The sequence below is a fragment of the Bradysia coprophila genome, unplaced genomic scaffold (genome assembly GCF_014529535.1).
Source record: "Bradysia coprophila strain Holo2 unplaced genomic scaffold, BU_Bcop_v1 contig_232, whole genome shotgun sequence".
Classification (NCBI taxonomy): domain Eukaryota; kingdom Metazoa; phylum Arthropoda; class Insecta; order Diptera; family Sciaridae; genus Bradysia; species Bradysia coprophila.
The window spans coordinates 451246-469478 of record NW_023503493.1 but is presented as its reverse complement, the minus strand read 5'-3'; the positions used below and the strand labels follow the sequence as shown (position 1 = coordinate 469478).

The window sequence follows — 18233 nt, the reverse complement described above, 5'->3', positions numbered from 1 at the left end:
TTCCGCACAAAAAAAATGTTACGATTATTAGCACATAGACAAGTGAGTGATATAACTTTCACAGCAAGACGACAAAAGAACGAAGACAAAACTTATATCGTGTGTTACAAAGGCCACAAGTTTTTGATTTGTTTGTTGTACGCGAAATGAGACTTGTAAACGGGTCAATTTAACTCTGAACAAAGGACCAACATTTACGCCAATATTTCAAACAAAAACCATTAATTGGTTAAAGTTTTGCTAATTACGGCACGCGACACCTATTAACTTTATTGTATACAACTATTGCAGACATACACATGATGCGGGAGATGCGGGAAAACAGAAAAAGTAGGAAAACATGTTTTGTGTGCCCACCTAACTTTAAAGCGTAATCACGTTGTTGTGACTCAACTGAAAGTTGTTCAAAGCAGCGACGAAAGTTTGGAGTCAAGTTTAGTACACAGAGATTTAGTTTTGTTATTTATGTGCCTGTTTTTTACTGGTTTTTGAAGTATATCTCTGAATGTTTTTGCTAAAAAATCGTGTGCGATGAGTCAAATGAAAGGTATTGACGAGACGAAACAGAAAATCGGGTTTGTTCAACAGTAGCAAACTGACACTCTTAATAAACGAGAATGCAAGCAAAACTGCATGTTCTACTACTTTTTCCCGTATCTCCCTCATAATTTATGCAACGACTCAAAATAACTTTATGCCATGAAGGTATTACGTTCTGTTGAATGTGTTGGCCGGGTTTACCTTTCCTCTGTTAAAAAACCGTTTTGCCTTAATTTTTCGTCAAGTGCATTGCTCTTTGATGAATAATTATGTTCGGCGAAGTTTTTAAAGTTAAATTATGTAACGCATAAGTTCGGAATAAAATTTTGTTTGCGGAAACCATTTTAGCATGTTATTCATGTACTGGTTCTTCTGCCCGGCCCATATCCCGCTTCATGCATCGTCAATTTCAAGAATTTCAATTCAAAAATTTCAGGAATTCCATTGTTAACCCGGCCGCATAAATGCAATGGAGTAGAACTTTGGCATAGACAACAAATTTCTACTTCTTTGGTCGGACGAAAATTCATATATTTGGACTGGGAGAAACAACAAACTGTACGTTGATTTATGTTAAACGTATCCCGCTTTGTCCGTTTAGTTAGAACAGTATGCCGGTCATTTCTAAAAACACTCGTTAGTACTTCATCTCCAGTTCAGCTCAGTAAACTAGAGTACATGTTCATTGTTCATTATGTCCGTCAATATTGGTGTGAAAACTTAGAATTGGAAAACAGTAATCGAAAAAACGATTTCCGTGTGAAAACACTTGTATCAAACTACCTAGGACCCTTTGGTGAGGCAAAATATTTTAGTTTATTTAGTACCATCAATGCAACTACCATCAATGCAACTAGTACCATCAATACCACTAGCGCCATCAATACCACTAGTACCATCAATACCACTAGTACCATCAATACCACTAGCGCCATCAATACCACTAGCGCCATCAATACCGCTAGCGCCATCAATACCACTAGTACCATCAATACCACTAGCGCCATCAATACCACTAGTACCATCAATACCACTAGCGCCATCAATACCACTAGCGCCATCAATACCACTAGTACCATCAATACCACTAGTACCATCAATACCACTAGTACAACTAATTGTATTACTCACAATGATGTCAATGGTATCGATGACATCAAATAGACTGGTATTTGGACACACCAAATATCTTACTATGCAAAAGGTGCTTCGATATTCAATATACGCGACAATGCTAACACGGCTACTGTGCACTTTGGTGACCTCTCGTCAATTTAAAGCATAAAAACTGTTCCAGCACAAAGGAAAAGCGATCGATAAAATAGAAGCATCCGGATGTTATCAAACGAAATCTCCGGTTCAGATTGGTTGGCTACTATTATTTACTTGGATACACCTACCGTGTAACATTGCAACGCACACGGGCATGTTATAATATGAATGAGTCTAGACGAAGGATTTACGAGGGAGTTTTGTGGATGAAAACCAAATTAAAATTGTAAATTTAGCCGGTTGGATAATGTCTTTTCATGCTTGCAAAGAGAAAACTCGTGTTTTGACACTTCGTTTTGAAAACTGTTCCTTCCGTTTACATGACAGTTAAACAAAAGCCCAGAAAAATCAAAATGAATTGAGACGTAACCTAAGTTTCGTTCAATTATTTGAAATGAATCAATCGACCAAATTGGGTAGCTTTGACACTTAAAAACAATTGGAGAAGGCCTGAAAAGAAAAGAACTTTATGTCAAAATAGCGTTGCTATAATGTAGCTGCAGTAAATGTCAACCAGAGAAATGATAAGTTGGTACGCCTGTGACCAAATAGAAGGAACATGTGAATGACAGTTGGCTCCTATGGGTAAGAATGTGAGAGAATTACATACCAATTTTCTCACATTCTCTCCAGCCAACTGTCATTCACATGATCCTTCTATCTCGCCACAGGCGTACCAACTTATCATTTCTCTGGTGTCAACTGAACGGACGCAAAATTGAATCGTGTTCAATTTTTGCTTCGATCACTTTTAGGGAAATATGTTTGTTATAACGTACGGTAAAACGATACAAGCCAAAACGAGAGCATCCACAGAGGCATTACCTCAACGCTTTTGCGAACCATTTGTCAACAAAAATTTTTTGGCTATGGCTCTATAGATAACGATTTGATAGCTCAAATAACCTTGGAACCTTGGACTACAGCTCAAATGTAATAGATTTTCGTATAATTCTATTACATTTCTAGTACTTTTTGCAATTAAACTAGTGTCGGCGCTCTCTATTATTTTGTGAGCCGCCTTCACAGCCATGACATTTCAGGGATATTTTACCAGAGTGAAGTTATATCACCTGAAAATAGAGCTGAAGGAATGAACAAAATTGGCGCCTCTACTGGCGAACTGAGGTTTTCCATCCACCCACATGATTTACTGTGAGAAGTTTTCTTATTTACAATCACGAAATATGTTTGTGTTCTCTAGAAATTACAACACGAGCGAAGAAATTGCTGCAATTCATCCGATCTCGATTTTCCTATTTTCTCCCCTCTGTAAGCAAATGACTATTCTGTTAATGTGGCAACGGCATATTTCAATTCGAACCGAATGAATGCTGGAAACATTCTAATGTTTCTGTTTGAAAAGATAATTTACTTTGTCGGGGGATCGCTATTTGCCCGGCTTTTTTGTTATTTATTTTTTACTTTACTTTTCAAAGAATCTTTTTTTCTGTTACAACAAGAGCTAATTTTCAACTGATGTTAATAATCACGCTTATTTAATAGACCCTTTTACTTAACTAAATCCTATTAAAAGGTTTCAGTGAAACGAAAGAAAATGCTCATTTCATTTTAAACAGAAAGAAAAAAATTATTATTCGCTCCATTGAATTTTTAATTTATTTTCCGAAGTGCCCTTAATGTTATCTCTATTATAGCTCTGGAAATACTAATAAATATAACCGACTACCAAAACCAAATGCTTTCTGAAGTATAAGATAAAAGTATTAAGTCCGATGAATTATTGGACTTTTGTAAAATAAACCTTTTTTCCTCGCTATAGAATGTAAAAAAACATAAAAGATATTCAATGGAGTATTTAAAGGTTTTCCGCCTTTGTACTTGTTTCGTGCGTAACCAGTTTGAAAAACGATTTTCTCTTACCGAATCAAATACGTACTGGTTTGGTTAGTGTAACCATCAAAGCTTCAGACTGACAGTTTTTCTGAACATTATCCACGTGACCGTCCCATCAGTTTAATTTCCCTTTGCACCATGATCTCAGTTTGAAATTATTTAAAAAAAAGTCCATTGACTTGGAGCGCGTACAGTAATTGTTGGAGTTATACAATTAATATAACTCGTTCAAGTCGAACACTAGAATAGTAGCCTAATGAAATGGATATCAACGTAGTAGACTTAGAATTAGGTATAAATATGAGGCTTTGTTCATAGAACAGGGCACTCTCTAATAAACGTTCAAAGTGTGAACATCTTAGTTTTATTAGAAGTCCGGATTGGAATCCGTGAAATTCCAACAGGTTATGGGGCCCAGACACATTGAACTGTGGCAATTAATCTGCAGCGTCAGTTTGCACTGGAAGCGGTGTCAATAACACTCGCTGTACGATTGAATTGTGGTTGGTATGTGATCTGTGGAAGTTGTGGCACTGTTAAGTGCAAGCAAATGTAGCTATGCTACAAGACCGGTGGCGGAGTAAAATTCCAAGTATGGCGGTTAGTATGTCGTTTCGTCTGAGGAGGCAGTCGCAGTGTGGTGGAAGTAAACTCCAAGTATGGCGGTTAATATGGCATCGTTTCGTCTGAGGAGAGGGTCACTGGCAAACTGGGTGAGCAGTCAAATCTCACATGGTTGCATGAGGTCAATGATGGGTAGCAACAGAGAATTCATTGGTAGCAACAGCGAATGACTGAGTGGGCAGTATATCCCTCAGTGGCGGTAAATTCCAAGTATGACGTGGATTTCGTCTGCGGAGCTAGTCACAACTGGGTGGGCAGTCCAATCTCACAAGGAGCTGAGTGGTCAGCCAAGACTGGGTGAGCAGTTCAATCTCACAAGCAATACAATGGTCGATGCGGTACAATGGTCGATGCGGTACAACGGTCGATGCGGTACAATGGTCGATGCGGTACAAGGGTCGATTCAGTACAAATGGTCGATTCAGTACAAATGGTCGATGCGGTACAATGGTCGATGCGGTACAATGGTCTATGGTCGAGTCGATAGTCAATGGTCGAGTCGATGGTGAAATAAAGACAATGGTCCACATTACGAATTCAGTGGGAGCCGACAACATGAAAGTTAAGTGGGAGTATAGGATTCATGTACGAGTTATATAAATTGAGTGGGAGTGTTGGAGTTATACAATTAATATAACTCGTTCAAGTCGAACACTAGAATAGTAGCCTAATGAAATGAATATCAACGTAGTAGACTTAGAATCAGGTATAAATACGATTCTTTGTTCATAGAACAAGTCACTCACTAATAAACGGTCAAAGTGTAAACATGTCGTTTTATTAGTAGTCCGGATTGGAATCCGTGAAATTCCAACAGTAATGTCCGGTGAAGTTCACTGTGAAAATTTTGACAGGTCTAGTGCGACTCTACCTTTGGATATGGCGGATAATACTGCAATAAACGAACATGTTCAACATGGATGTCTTTTGTAGCTTACAAAATAATCCCCTCACGTTAGTAAGCGGGCGTGACGCAAGTGCACTATCAAAAATGTTTTTAAAAATTGTTTTGGGGAATTTTTTAACTTCCATTAGGTTTTTTGATATTGTCGAAATGACATACTTAAAAAAATGTTGTGATATCAGTCAAAAAACCCTTAACGCACAATGCGTCACCCTCAGCTATATCAGTTATTTTGTAAGTAAGATGGACTTGCGTCACATTTACCCTTGAAGGGTTTTTTGACTGATAAACTAGTACGTCGTCCCATGTCCTATTTAGCTGCGTTTTCTATAGACTATTATCACGGGAAAATCTTCTTTTGTTCGAACTTGCAGAAAGTGTCAAATGAAGAAGAAATTCTTTTGTATAGAGTTTGACACTTCCCGTGAGTTCTTTGCTAAAAGCAAATTTCCCCTTCAAAATATTGTTTCGTCATGATGGTTTATAGGTTTGTGTCACATGAATTGTCAAATTTCATCCATAGAGACATAACCTCATCAATATTTCTATGAAAACCGATCTTTATGGATGAAAGCGTGTTCGTTCGGCCAATGAAAATTCGTGTTTACAGTTACATTACTTACATTACCAATAGATCTGTTCCAAGGTTATTGTTGAAAAATGGTTCGCAAAAGCGTCGAGGTTATGGCTCTGTTGATGCTGTCTGTCAGACATGTCGAAAAATATCAAATGAATTGGACAAAATAATTTTCATGTAAAAACCAGTAAATTGAACGCAGTTAACGTCAATTAATTGAGGTTAGGGACTACTTGACGATAAATTAAGTAAGGTTACGTTGACGAGTATGACTGAGTTTCCTTGACTTAAAGTGACGGTCTGTATTGTCAGAAAATACGGTCTTAAAACTGCATAAGCCCAAACGCGCTGCTATGAGTTAAACACGACTGTAAAGGCATAGATGGGGAGATTGGCTTGGTTTTTGCTTTGAGAAATTCGTAAAAATTCGTTTTGATTGAAAATCATTTAGAAAACGGTTTTCTGAAAACACAAGCCCAGCCGCACGATTTTACAGCATCTGTAATTACCACTCGATTCTGTCAGCAGTGATGGGGGCTGAGAAAGTGAAATATTTTACTTTTAAATTCGTTTAAAGTAAATAAATCATTTTTCCAATTTATTTTTAAGCCACAAATGTCACAAAATTTAATTTTCCATTTCAGATTTGGTCCCGTATGCCCGCAGCGACTACCAAATATATCAAATGAAACCGCAGCCCTCGACAAAATGCCAAAGGGTAGATTAGAATATCTACGTAGATTATTTCCTTTCCTGCAAAATCAATCGGAAGACTGTCTCTACTTGAATATATACGCGCCGATACAAGGTATGTGTGTGTGGTGGGGGGGATGGTTCATTGTGCTTATATATATATATAAAAAAATATCAGTCCTTACGTTAAATAAAACGCAAAGAAAATAATACTTTCGTATCTATCAACCGAAAATAATTCCCGGCTTTGGACGTCTTATTCTTATGAGTTTTTTCCCCGTCATCTTTTCAAATAGAAATAGCTATTTTGCTAACTTGTTGGTAAATGGGGTTGTTTTGCGCACAAGATGTGAGATTCACACATTACAGGCGCGACACAACAACATTTACTACGTTTCCGTTTCTGAATGAAGTAGATTTACACACTAAGAGATCACTTGAAGTTGGAGTAGATTTACACACTGACAGATCACTTGAAGTTGAGTAGATTTACACACTGACAGATCCATTGAAGTTGTAGTAGATTTACACATTGACAGATTCCTTGCAGTGGAGTAGATTTACTCACTGAAAGATCCCTTGAAGTTGGAGTAGATTTACACACCGGCATATCCATTGAAGCTGTAGTAGATTTACACATTGACTGATCCCTTGAAGTGGAGTAGATTTACACACTGACAGATCCATTGAAGTTGTAGTATATTTACATACTGACAGATCCCGAGAAGTGGAGTAGGTTTACTCACTGACAGATCCATTGAAGTTGTAGTACATCTACACTACACACTGACAGATCACTTGATTTACACACTAACAGATCCATTGAAATTAGAGCATATTTAGACATTGACATATCCTTTGAAGTGTAGTAGATTTACTCACTGACATATCCCTAAGAAATAGATGCTATGTAATATTGACGCACGGATTCTCTTGATATTTTAATATTGTGCGTCATGTATGTGTAGTATATGTACTAGTTATGGCTGGTGATTAATTTTTGTATTTTTATATGAAAATAATGAATCTCTTGACTAAAATTGCGTTAATTTTTTGTTGATTTTGACATTACAGTAGATAACCTCCTGTTACGTTAGATACGGTGTTAACGTTAGTACATGGGGGTTTTGCGCACATGATATGTTGACGATCACGTCTCGGCAATCTTACATCTGAGCAAAAAAAAAACCCATTTACTTACTAGTAGCAAAATAGCTATTGTCTTCTGTAATGATAAAATCATCACAAATTAACAACAATTTTAGTCAAAATATTCATAATTTTGATGCAACAACACATCGTCAGCCATAACTAACACATTCAGGTAGCATCTACTACAATAAAATACGTGCGTGTATAGACTGTTTAAGTTGGGAAAAAGACTAGATGAGACGGGTGGACAACAGAAAAATGCTAATATGACGACTGGGATGTCGTTTCTACGGATAGAGAGAATGTGAGAGAGTTGCACACAAATTCTCTCACATTCTTTCCCATAGGAGCCAACTGTCATTCACTGGTTCCTTCTAACCTCGCCACAGGCGTACCAACTTATTATTTCTCTGTATGAAAATAATCACATTGTTTACTTGGTTCATCTAGTCTTTTTGCCCGACTGTATTAGAGCCAAACCACATCGAAAATTTCTCTTTCGAAGTGGCAGTTGTGACTTTGACATTTTTGACAGTTGAAGTTATGACGAAATTTTTTAAATGTCAAAAATGACAACGCCAAAAATGTCAATGTCAAAACTCTATGAATTGCTCACGCCCCTGTCAATTTACGTATTGATATGTGCAGCATCCACTACAATAGTAACATCTACTACGACGGATCTGTCAGCGTCCTAATCTACTTCATTTGGATACTGAAACAGTTGTTACCAATTATGAATATTTTGACATTACAGTAGATGAACAATGAATGTATGGCACTTGAAAATGGCTTTGAATAAAAATAAAATTTCTAGTCTCAGCATGACGCGGTAAAATGAAAATTTAATTAATTTATTTTGTCATCCCTCGGTAATGCTTGGTTGGGTGATGAATTTTAAGATTTTCATTAAATTTTCTTTTTTCTTTAAATATAATACGAAAATCAATCAACGAAAGTACAATGTGGTTTAATGGATTCTAACTGAATTATTGAACGGAAAACTACCAACCAAAGACTTGTTTCTTAAGTTAGAATTTGGTTAGGAATTGTTTTTTTTCCCTATATTAACCCGCGGAATTTCAGTTATGTGGTTGGAATTGTGCGTCTTATTGAACAAAGTTGGTTGTCTATTCTTGTTGGTTAGTAGGCGATTCAAGTGAATTTTTACAGTGAAGGGTGGGTCGGTTTTAATTTTGATCCAAAAAGTATGTAGTGTTCCATGACCGGCCGAGTCTCCTGCTCATTGTCCGACAAAATATTTTTTTAATGTTAAGTTTTAAGGACCTTTTCCGATGGGTACGGTACGATGATCTTGGTCATAAAATGTCGACGGGCCACAACTGATGCGTATCCAACTTCAGTTCAGTTCAGTCATCCGAGCAGTGCGGACGTGTGTTGTGTTGGTGTCCGTTCTTCTCATTTTGTCGAACATTCTGGATAGCAAAGTTTATTTTTCGATTGTTTGTCGATTGTTTATCGATTATGGATCCAATTTGGTGCTGTGGAACGATGAATGTTTGATACGAGAATTTTCATCGTCAATTACCGTCGTCGTCATTATTCACGAATAAATTTTCATCATTCGATTCATCTTTGTTCGACAGCAAGCCACCATTACTGTTTTGAATCGAAAAACGTCTGATGACATCGACAAATGCTGATCAAGCATCGTAAAAACGGTTAATCTCGCTGTGGGCAACTTGGACGGACGGAATAAGATGTAAATATTGCACTGGCGCCAATCATCTCTCAGGGTGTACACCTCAAATACAGCATCTGATCGGGTCACAAATGGAGTCAATTCTACAGCCGATTAATGTTGTTCGCTTCTACCTCAGACTCAAATGCAACCAGCATTCTCGGATGTCTTTTTCGATTGTGGATCTCTACAACCTACGCCACTTATAGTTTAATTCAAATCGTCAACTGGCCTTACTATTATTTTCATCGATACCAGTGGATTAGGCTGTATTGGTTCTGCACCACTGAAACCAAGATCGACGTCCTTGACCTAAGATTGTTTACGTTTTCTTTTCACCGTAATGACTGAACTGTTCTCATTTGGTTTATATAACGACTTTTCTTCTGCGCAAATAATATGTAATTTAAAAGGCCGAAAGGCCTTACTCATATTATGACATGAAATAAACTAACTAACTAACTAACTAACTAACTTTTCATGGAGCCTAAATTACGAGAAAAATTTCGAAATTTTTGCCCAAGGCATTAAAGTAACTATTGTGAACTTAACGGCCGTATAAAGTTTCAAATTTTGTTCCCAACGAAATATTGCTCGGACTGAAGATGCATCCAAATAACTTTTATTGAATACATACATAATTCATGAACTCAAATCAAGAATTGTTGATAATTTTGAGAAGCTTAATTAGTCTGTTCGGAAAAGGACTGCAGTTACCTTTCCAACGATACGTCACATGTCGTAACTGTCACAGTAACCCATTCAGAATTATTAAATATCTGAGTATACATTTAGGATGATCTATAATCAGCACCAGAAGAAATCCTGAAGGCTTGCTAACCTTTAGGCGTCATTCGGAATTCATTGTAAACATGTGGTCCGACAAACAGGTCACACAAATGACCTGCCAGTGTATCTTTAAGTTGTGATACATCTCATGCATGAACTGGTTGACGAAAAACAAAATAGGCCCAACAAAGGATGGTCTCAGTGCTGAGTTGCGATTGACCAACCAACCTGTGTAACGGCTCTAGAAATTCAGATCGATTTTAAGAGCAGAGAACCTTTTGTAAATTTGTAGCCTACATTTAGGAGTGAAAATATTCGTTTTTTATGATTTCTGTGAGCAAAAATCTTTTTTTGAAAAAATTAGACCATAAAAATGTGTTACTTTTAAAGGAAAAACTTGTTTGTGAGTGATAACTCCACTTGGAGAAACCTGTGCGGATTACATAAATTTTCACAATTTGCAAAGGTCTCTCCAAGTGGGACTCACCGACCAATTTTTCCTGTAAAAACAGCACATTTTTTCGCGCTCTAATGGTTTTAATTAAAAAAAAAGATTTTAGTTCAGTGAATTCATCAAATCGAATATTTTCCGCCTGTAATGTAGGCTAAAAATTAGCAAAACAGGTCAATTACTATAAAAGTTCACTCAAGATTCATAATTTGAGTAGTTGCAGTGTATTTGGTTTCAATGGTGGCTGCAATGATGTACACGTACACACTAAATGGCTCGTATGATGTAACCAAAATACAATGAATTTGTGTTCATATGTCTAGCCTACAATTAGGCGAGATATCAATTATAATTAGCACCTAACTTTCCTTAAAGAGCATATACTTTTAGGCGTGGTTTCGAAGACACATTAAGAACAATTGACCCTTTGCGATTTTGTAGCCTTCATTTAGGCGGAAAATAATTTATTTTTTGATGATTTCTCTGAAACAAAATCTTTTTAAAAAAAAGTAAAAACGAATATTTTCCCGCCCTAATGTAGGCTACAAATTTGCAATCGGTCCATTGCTCTTACAGTTAAACACTTGATGCAGTCACGAGAGAAACCATCGACACAAAGGAATCATACAAAGAAATTGTTTCTCGCTAAATGTGTGTACGTTTCAAAATGGCATAAATCTGCATACTGATTGAAACTCTTCTGTTACATTTTACCATTTCCTTTGAACATAACCATCTCTCTATGGAATCTTCCGGCTGACTGCTATTCAGACTAATGAAATTTACGTGTCTTCGTTATACACATTGCTAAGTAAGTAGCGTAGCGATGTTATATATACAATTAATATGAACCAACACAAAGAACAACAAAACTTCAATATACTTTTAATGGCTTTATTTTACTACATCTATTTTTCCGTAGCGTGGCTAATGAATGAATCCTCCAAGGTATACACAATGTTTTTGACATAAATCACTACAATTTTCCTCCCGCTTCGTCAGCCAATGGACGTGCTGGCGGTAGGGAAGTGTTTTATTTCATTCCAAATTAAATTTGTTACGAGTTCATCTAGTCTTAGCTTCATATAGCGATTATATACAGACGATACACCGTCTACTCCACCTCCAAAATACTTAAATGATTAACGAACTTCAGATTACTTATTTTATCATCAAACATTTGACCGATTATCAGTAATTTAAGTTACATTAGAGAAAACAAAAATTCTCAACGACGCCTATATGTCTGTACGTCGGGCAGAGTGTGTTTACACACATGAAAATGATCGGAATTTATTATAGTCGCAGCTCAGACAAATCGAAATTTTAACCGTTCAACGACAATAGGATTTCTGAAATGGAAAACAAAATTGGCCATGAATTTATGTTGCTAAAATGCTGTCGTTCATCGACTTTTAGGAGCAATGTACCCTTTTCAAATTGGTAGACCACATTTAGGCGCATTTTTTTTCGTTTTTTTAATGATTTCTTTGAACCAAAATCTTTTTTTGAAAAAGTTGAAACATTGAAGCAAAAATGTGTTACTTTTAAAGGAAAAATAGGTTTGTCGCACTTGGAGAAACCTGTGCAGATTACACAAATTTACACAATCTGCAATGGTTTCTCCAAGTGCGATAAGTGATCAACCAGAAAAAAAATTCTTTTAAAAGTAATTCATTTGTCTTACATTTTCAAAAAAGATTTTTTGTTCAAAGAAATCATCAAAAAACGAATATTTTCCCGCCAAAATGTAGGCTACAAATTCGCAAAGGGTCCATTGCTCTGAACTAGTTCGTCATTCCATGCGTGTACATTTTCTGGACGCCTAAAAACATTGTTTTTGGAAATTATTTAAATATTTTGTCATTGGGCGTACTCCACTGGTATAAGATATAAGCGTATGTAATCTCAACTGAATTGACTTGTCATTTTTTAGGGTGTTACACTGTTGTCTACATAATTTCGTTTGTTGTCATGCTCTAAATAAATTAAAAGTTAAAACGTTAACAGCACCTGGCTCTCGTCTGCAGGCGATGGGGGCTGTTGTGAAGTTTTTTTTTCTACAAATAAGTGTTGCAAAAATCGACCCGTTTTATTTGTATATCCAGAACTGATTTAAGGGAACTCTGATGACTAATCTTTCATAAAAATGTTTATGCTGCGAAGCCCAGACGATGTAATTCGATGTTGTTGATATCATAGAATATTTCTTCTCGCCTGGTCTTTTACAGTCTCCTGTGTCAATCCGCTTGATTTGCCCGATCACTTTTTAGGAAAATCCCTATATCGACGCCATTTTGTTTCGTTCAATAAAAAAGTTATTCCTTGATATCTTGTTCCTTGATTCAATTCTCTTATTCAATTGATATTTGAATTTTCTCATATGAACGGCTTTTTCGGCCTGAAAAGCGACTTTCCATTTTCCAAAAAATATTTTTTTCCATGCCCAGCAATAAAGAAAAAATTTATAAAACGTAAAGCGAGCGGAACACCGGATGGACTCTACTAGCAACAATCAATCAAATAATCCTTGAAGGGTAAATGTGACGCAAGTCCTTTATCTTACTTAGAAAATAACTGATGTCCCTGAAGGAAAAAAGAAATTTCCGTCACAAGTGGCAAATTTCTTGTTGTGAAATTTTCTTTTTAAAATTTTTTATTGATAAAACTTGTGCGTACAGGCGTCAGGCAGAATGCGTCACCCTCACCGATATCAGTTTTTTTGTAAGTAAGATAAAGGACTTGCGTCACATTTACCCTTCAAGGGCTTTTTTGGCTGATATCACCACTTTTGAAGTATGTCATATCGACAGCATCAAAAAACCTTGTGGAAATTAAAAAATTTCTAGAAAAATCATTCTAAAACCCAAAATCTGGAGACCAATCAAGTCGAAAATGTAGGAACCAATCTTTGAGCACCTCACTTATATCGAAAATAGGTAGCGCCAGAGGAATCATCTGCAATCCCAAAATTTAGGAACCAACCTCGGAACACCACACTTATGTCGAAAATAACCGAAATCCATCAAAAAATCTGATAGAAGCTAGAAAGTGCCAGAGGAATCATCTGTCATCCCAAAATTTAGGAACCAACCTTGGAATATCTTACTCATGTCGAAAATAACCCAAATCCATCAAAAAATCCGATGGAAGTTAGGTAGTGCCAGAGGAATCGTCCCTCATCCCAAAATTTAAGAACCAACCTCGGAACACCACACTTATGTCGAAAATAACCCAAATCCATCAAAAAATCTGATGGAAGGTAGAAAGTGCCAGAGGAATCATCTGTCATCCCAAAATTTAGCAACAAACCTAGTGGAAGTCTATACTAATTAATAATCCCCACAATTTCCAACAAGAACGCCATCCATCTAAGAACAACAACACACACCTTTCACCACCAAAATATACATACAGAATGGCTTTTATATTTGCATTTGTATGGAGACTTTGGGGAGCTCCAGCTTCCAAGATATGAGTTTTTTCCAACTTTTGAAAATTCCATTCTTATCTTTGGGTCATTATTAGCCTATAACCAAAATTTCAGGAAAATCAATTCTGTGTTTAAGAGTTTCTGGATTCACTTTTTCATAGGAACTGACTAACTTAATAAGTAACTAACGTAGGCAGTTCAGTTATCTGAAAATTCAAAATTTTCATAAAAAAAGCAAAATTTTGAAATTCAATAGCTCAGCCAAATCGTAATCAACTTTGACGTGTGATAGCTCGTTGAACTCGTATGGATGCCAGATATCCAAGTTTGGGGATCGTTGAAGAGCCAAGGGGGAAAAATCAAAAAGTTAATGCAAATATGTTCCCTCGTAAAAAAAAAAATTTGTAGTGGACTTGCGCCACACACGCTTATTAACGTGTGGTCATGGTTCGATAGAATTCTTTAAAAAATCGAAATTTTATTCCAGGAATCTTTCAATAATTTAGTACTGGTACCGGTGTCTTGGAGGAAGTGGAAGGTCCTAAAGTTCTCGAAAACACCTTCATGTTTACACCCAACTATAACAGCCTCCAACTTTATTTTTCCGTCCACAACATCATGTTCGGCATGCATTTATCTCTCCATTCAATTAAAACGTTTCGCATCACTTCATATCAGAAATTAAATTAAAAAAACAAAACCTCCGAAAACTCTTTTCGATTAAATCGCACTACCACAACAAATTTGACCCGCAAACTTTGCAATAAATTCAGATCCAGCGAGAGTTTAATATAATATCCGAAATGTAGCAAAATGCTACACATAGTGATTATATAGATCTGTATAACAAATGAACCGAAAGCGTACTATAATAATAAGTGTACGTAATAGGTTCGAAATACTCGCCTTTTTCGTATATTATATTCGCTTCCCTTTTTGATACAATTTATACATATCAGAACCCTTCGTCCTATAGATGTATACAAAATTCAAGCCATTAAATCCCTTTTATCTCCACAAAATTAAGAATGTTAAACTTGATATATACTTGATGGGGCCTGTGTGCCATATGAGAAAAACATGCCAAAACATAAACGAACTGGTTTTGAACTGAAACACACCACATAATATCATATTGTGGATCATGTGTGGTTGGTTGGATCTCTGACAAAGACGAGAAGGAATGGGGGGTCTGCTTCTAAGAAGAAGAACACGCACAAGAAAAAAAAAACGCAAAACATTAAAGAAAGTGTGTGTGCAATATAAAGGTTCTATCAAATAAAGTTTTGCAATTTCGTTTAAGTAGTTTGTCGTATTTTCGGACGGAAAACTAATCATCATCATCATCAACACTACCGAGATGCAATAGAAAAATATTTATTTTATTTCTCATCTCGCCCACAATACGTTCACGATTTGTTTTTATTAATTTTTTTTGTTCTTAGTCCTTATCTCTTTCTCTGTTCGTTTCTGGACAGTGATCTCGATTATTAATGTAATTAGAACCGAGATGACGATGACAACAAACGTATACGACTTTTTAGTGCTTACTGAACTTCGTCACTCTCGTTAAATGTGGGTAAAATGAATATGAAACCGTAATAAAGTGAGAAATGATAAGCACCGGACTAGAATGCGTAGTGTCGAGTGACACATAGGGCATGAAATGACGTACTAGTTCAGAGCAATGAACCGTTTGCGAATTTGTAGTCTACATTTAGGCGAAAAATATTCGTTTTTTGATGATTTCTCTGCACAAAAATCTTTTATTGAAAAAGCAAAACCATCAAAGCGCGCAAAAATGTGTTACCTTTATCCTTTAATGGAAAAATTGGTTTGTGGGTGATAACTGGTCCCACTTGGAGAGACTTGTGCAGATTACATAAATTTACACAATATGCAAAGGTTTCTCGGGTTTCTCCAAGTGGAATAAGTTATCACCCAGAAACCAATAGTTTCACTTTTTCGAAAAAAGATTTTGGCTCAGAGAAATCATCAAAAAACCAATATTTTTTCGCCTAAATGTAGACTACAAATTTGCAAATGAATCATTGCTTTTAAGTTTTGTCGCCCATTTAGTCCTCTGAAAGTTAAATCTGAAGTTCAAGACCGATTTTGATCGAGAATATCTGTGACTGTACTGATCAAAAATTGACTATACCATCTGTCAAAGTGACGTTTTTAACGTCAAACGAAAATAGATATGCAAATTAGTCAGTCCCAAAATCGATAATTTTCTTCACTTCTATTAGTGGAATAGAACTAAAGAGCTACACGAGAAAATAAAAAGAGCTAAAAAACACTGAGGAAAAAGAGTTGAAAATCTCTCCTATAGCTGGTAATTTTGGCTCCAGGTAATCTATAATAGCTGCCACAGCTGTAGCACCGCATACAAAATGAAAAGCTGTCATAGCAATTGTAGATTACCTGGAGCCAAAATTACCAGCCACAGGTGAGATTTTCAGCTCTTTTTCCTCAGTGAAAAGTCTAAAATTGCAGAATGTAGGCTGCAAATTTGTAAACGGTCCATTGCTCTCAAAGTGACGTATTTTGGAAGAGAATTCATCGAATTCGTTCTCAGCATAAATACTTGACAGACTCGAGGTAGACACGAGAGATGAGTGCAAAAATGGCTGATGAAGATACAATCTCTCACGGCGACAGAGTTCCTAATAATGTTATTGATACAGTCAATGTCATTGAATCATGTAGGGCATTATTTCAGAACAATCATTTGTGCGTTTTTTGTTGTATTTTCGTTAGCTTTCACTCAAAAGTATAACTGTTTGTGTTAACGTGGCAGTTTGACTGGAACTGGAAAAAGTGAACAGTTTATGAATAATTCGGTGAATTGTTGATTTCTGTCTAAGCTCAGAAAGAAATTTTCTTAAAATTATATCTAAAATACGCCCAAATGTAGGTAGACTTCAATGTCTGGTCATCTCTTAAGATGAATGGATGTTTAGACTTTTTCCCAAAAGTAGTCCCTGATTTCGCGGATATATTTTTACAAAAATCCATTGGACATCTCTGAGAACACTCAGCAGTTTATGCACATTAACCCAAAACTGTCGACTTCCAGCAGAACTGGTCAAGCTGTCACAAACAATTCTATTTTTTATTGAAAGGTTGTTAACACATTTTTGGTGGTTATTGTCGTCTTACTTTTTTGTAAAAAGATATCAGCGAAAATACGATGAGAAACGCCCAAATGTTTACTCTAATTTCCGCTGAGTATCCGTGACTCTTAATGACGAAATTTTGTTCCCCCTTCTTAACGAATCTAGTCCAACTTAGTCTCATTTATTTTAAAGCATAATGGTTATGCAAGTTTAAGATTCGTGAATCCTAAATTGGACCTGCCCCTTTCAGATGCTGATGAACTGAATACCCTTGAAGCCATAGAAACATCTACCAAGAAAAAGCTCCAACTGACCTATTGTTCGTTTGTGTACCTCTCTAACAATGTCCATTGTGATGATACACACATGTTTATGTATATTTGCAATGACCTCCTAACAATGGCACAAAATAATATCCACCGAACACACAAAAAGAATGAATAAGAAGGAAAAAAAACAGTCCAAAATATTATTTATTTCATCTTTCCTTTTAAGCGTACATAATGTGTAACCTCCTGGGAATAATTTATGATACAAGCAAACCATATGTAGATGATATATCTTAAATAATATCCATTTCCATTCAAATTGGCAAAGCACGAAAATAGTCCAACTGTGCTTAGTAATCGATCATTTGTGGCAATAACAGTTTTACGGAATTCGTGTACATACATTTTTCGTTGTCTCATTCTGAGAGAGGGAGATTGGTAGAGAGAGTGTATGCTCGGTATGTGCAAAGGAAATAAAGCATTGAAGTGGAACATGCCGCTGCTGCGTTTCAATTAGACTCACACGAAAGTGTTTCTTAATAAAGTAATAGGTTTGTAAACACGAAGTTTGACTGGCTGAACGAAGATGATTTCATCCACAGAGATCGGTTTTCATATTAAATATTGATGAGGTTATGTCTCTATGGATGAAAGTTGACACTAATTTGACAATAGACCTTTTAAGTTGAAAAAAAAAACTAGATAGTCTGGAGGGATGAATTGACAGCTGTGATCGGTTTGCTTTTGGTCATTTTTCACTTTTTATTATCGAAAGTGAACACAAGTAATGAAAAGCGAACCGATTGCAGCTGTCAGCTGTCAATTCATCCCTCCAGACCATCTAGTCT

The 18233-nt window shown here is 36.2% G+C and overlaps 1 protein-coding gene and 1 long non-coding RNA gene across 2 annotated transcripts in view; one reads left to right on the top strand and one right to left on the bottom strand.

Annotated features, from left to right (window-relative positions):
* The window catches only part of LOC119075776 (neuroligin-4, Y-linked), a 192201-nt gene that overhangs the window by 76906 nt on the left and 97062 nt on the right, over positions 1-18233 (top strand). Inside the window, exon 3 of the mRNA XM_037182331.1 lies at positions 6419-6582. Coding sequence (XP_037038226.1) covers positions 6419-6582 — 164 coding nt within the window. The remainder of the gene's footprint in view (positions 1-6418; positions 6583-18233) is intronic.
* LOC119075824 lies at positions 2694-6041 on the bottom strand. The gene is made up of 3 exons (XR_005087464.1): positions 5938-6041; positions 4090-4097; positions 2694-2732 (listed from the first exon to the last, which is right to left on the bottom strand). It is a non-coding gene; the product is annotated as an uncharacterized LOC119075824 (long non-coding RNA).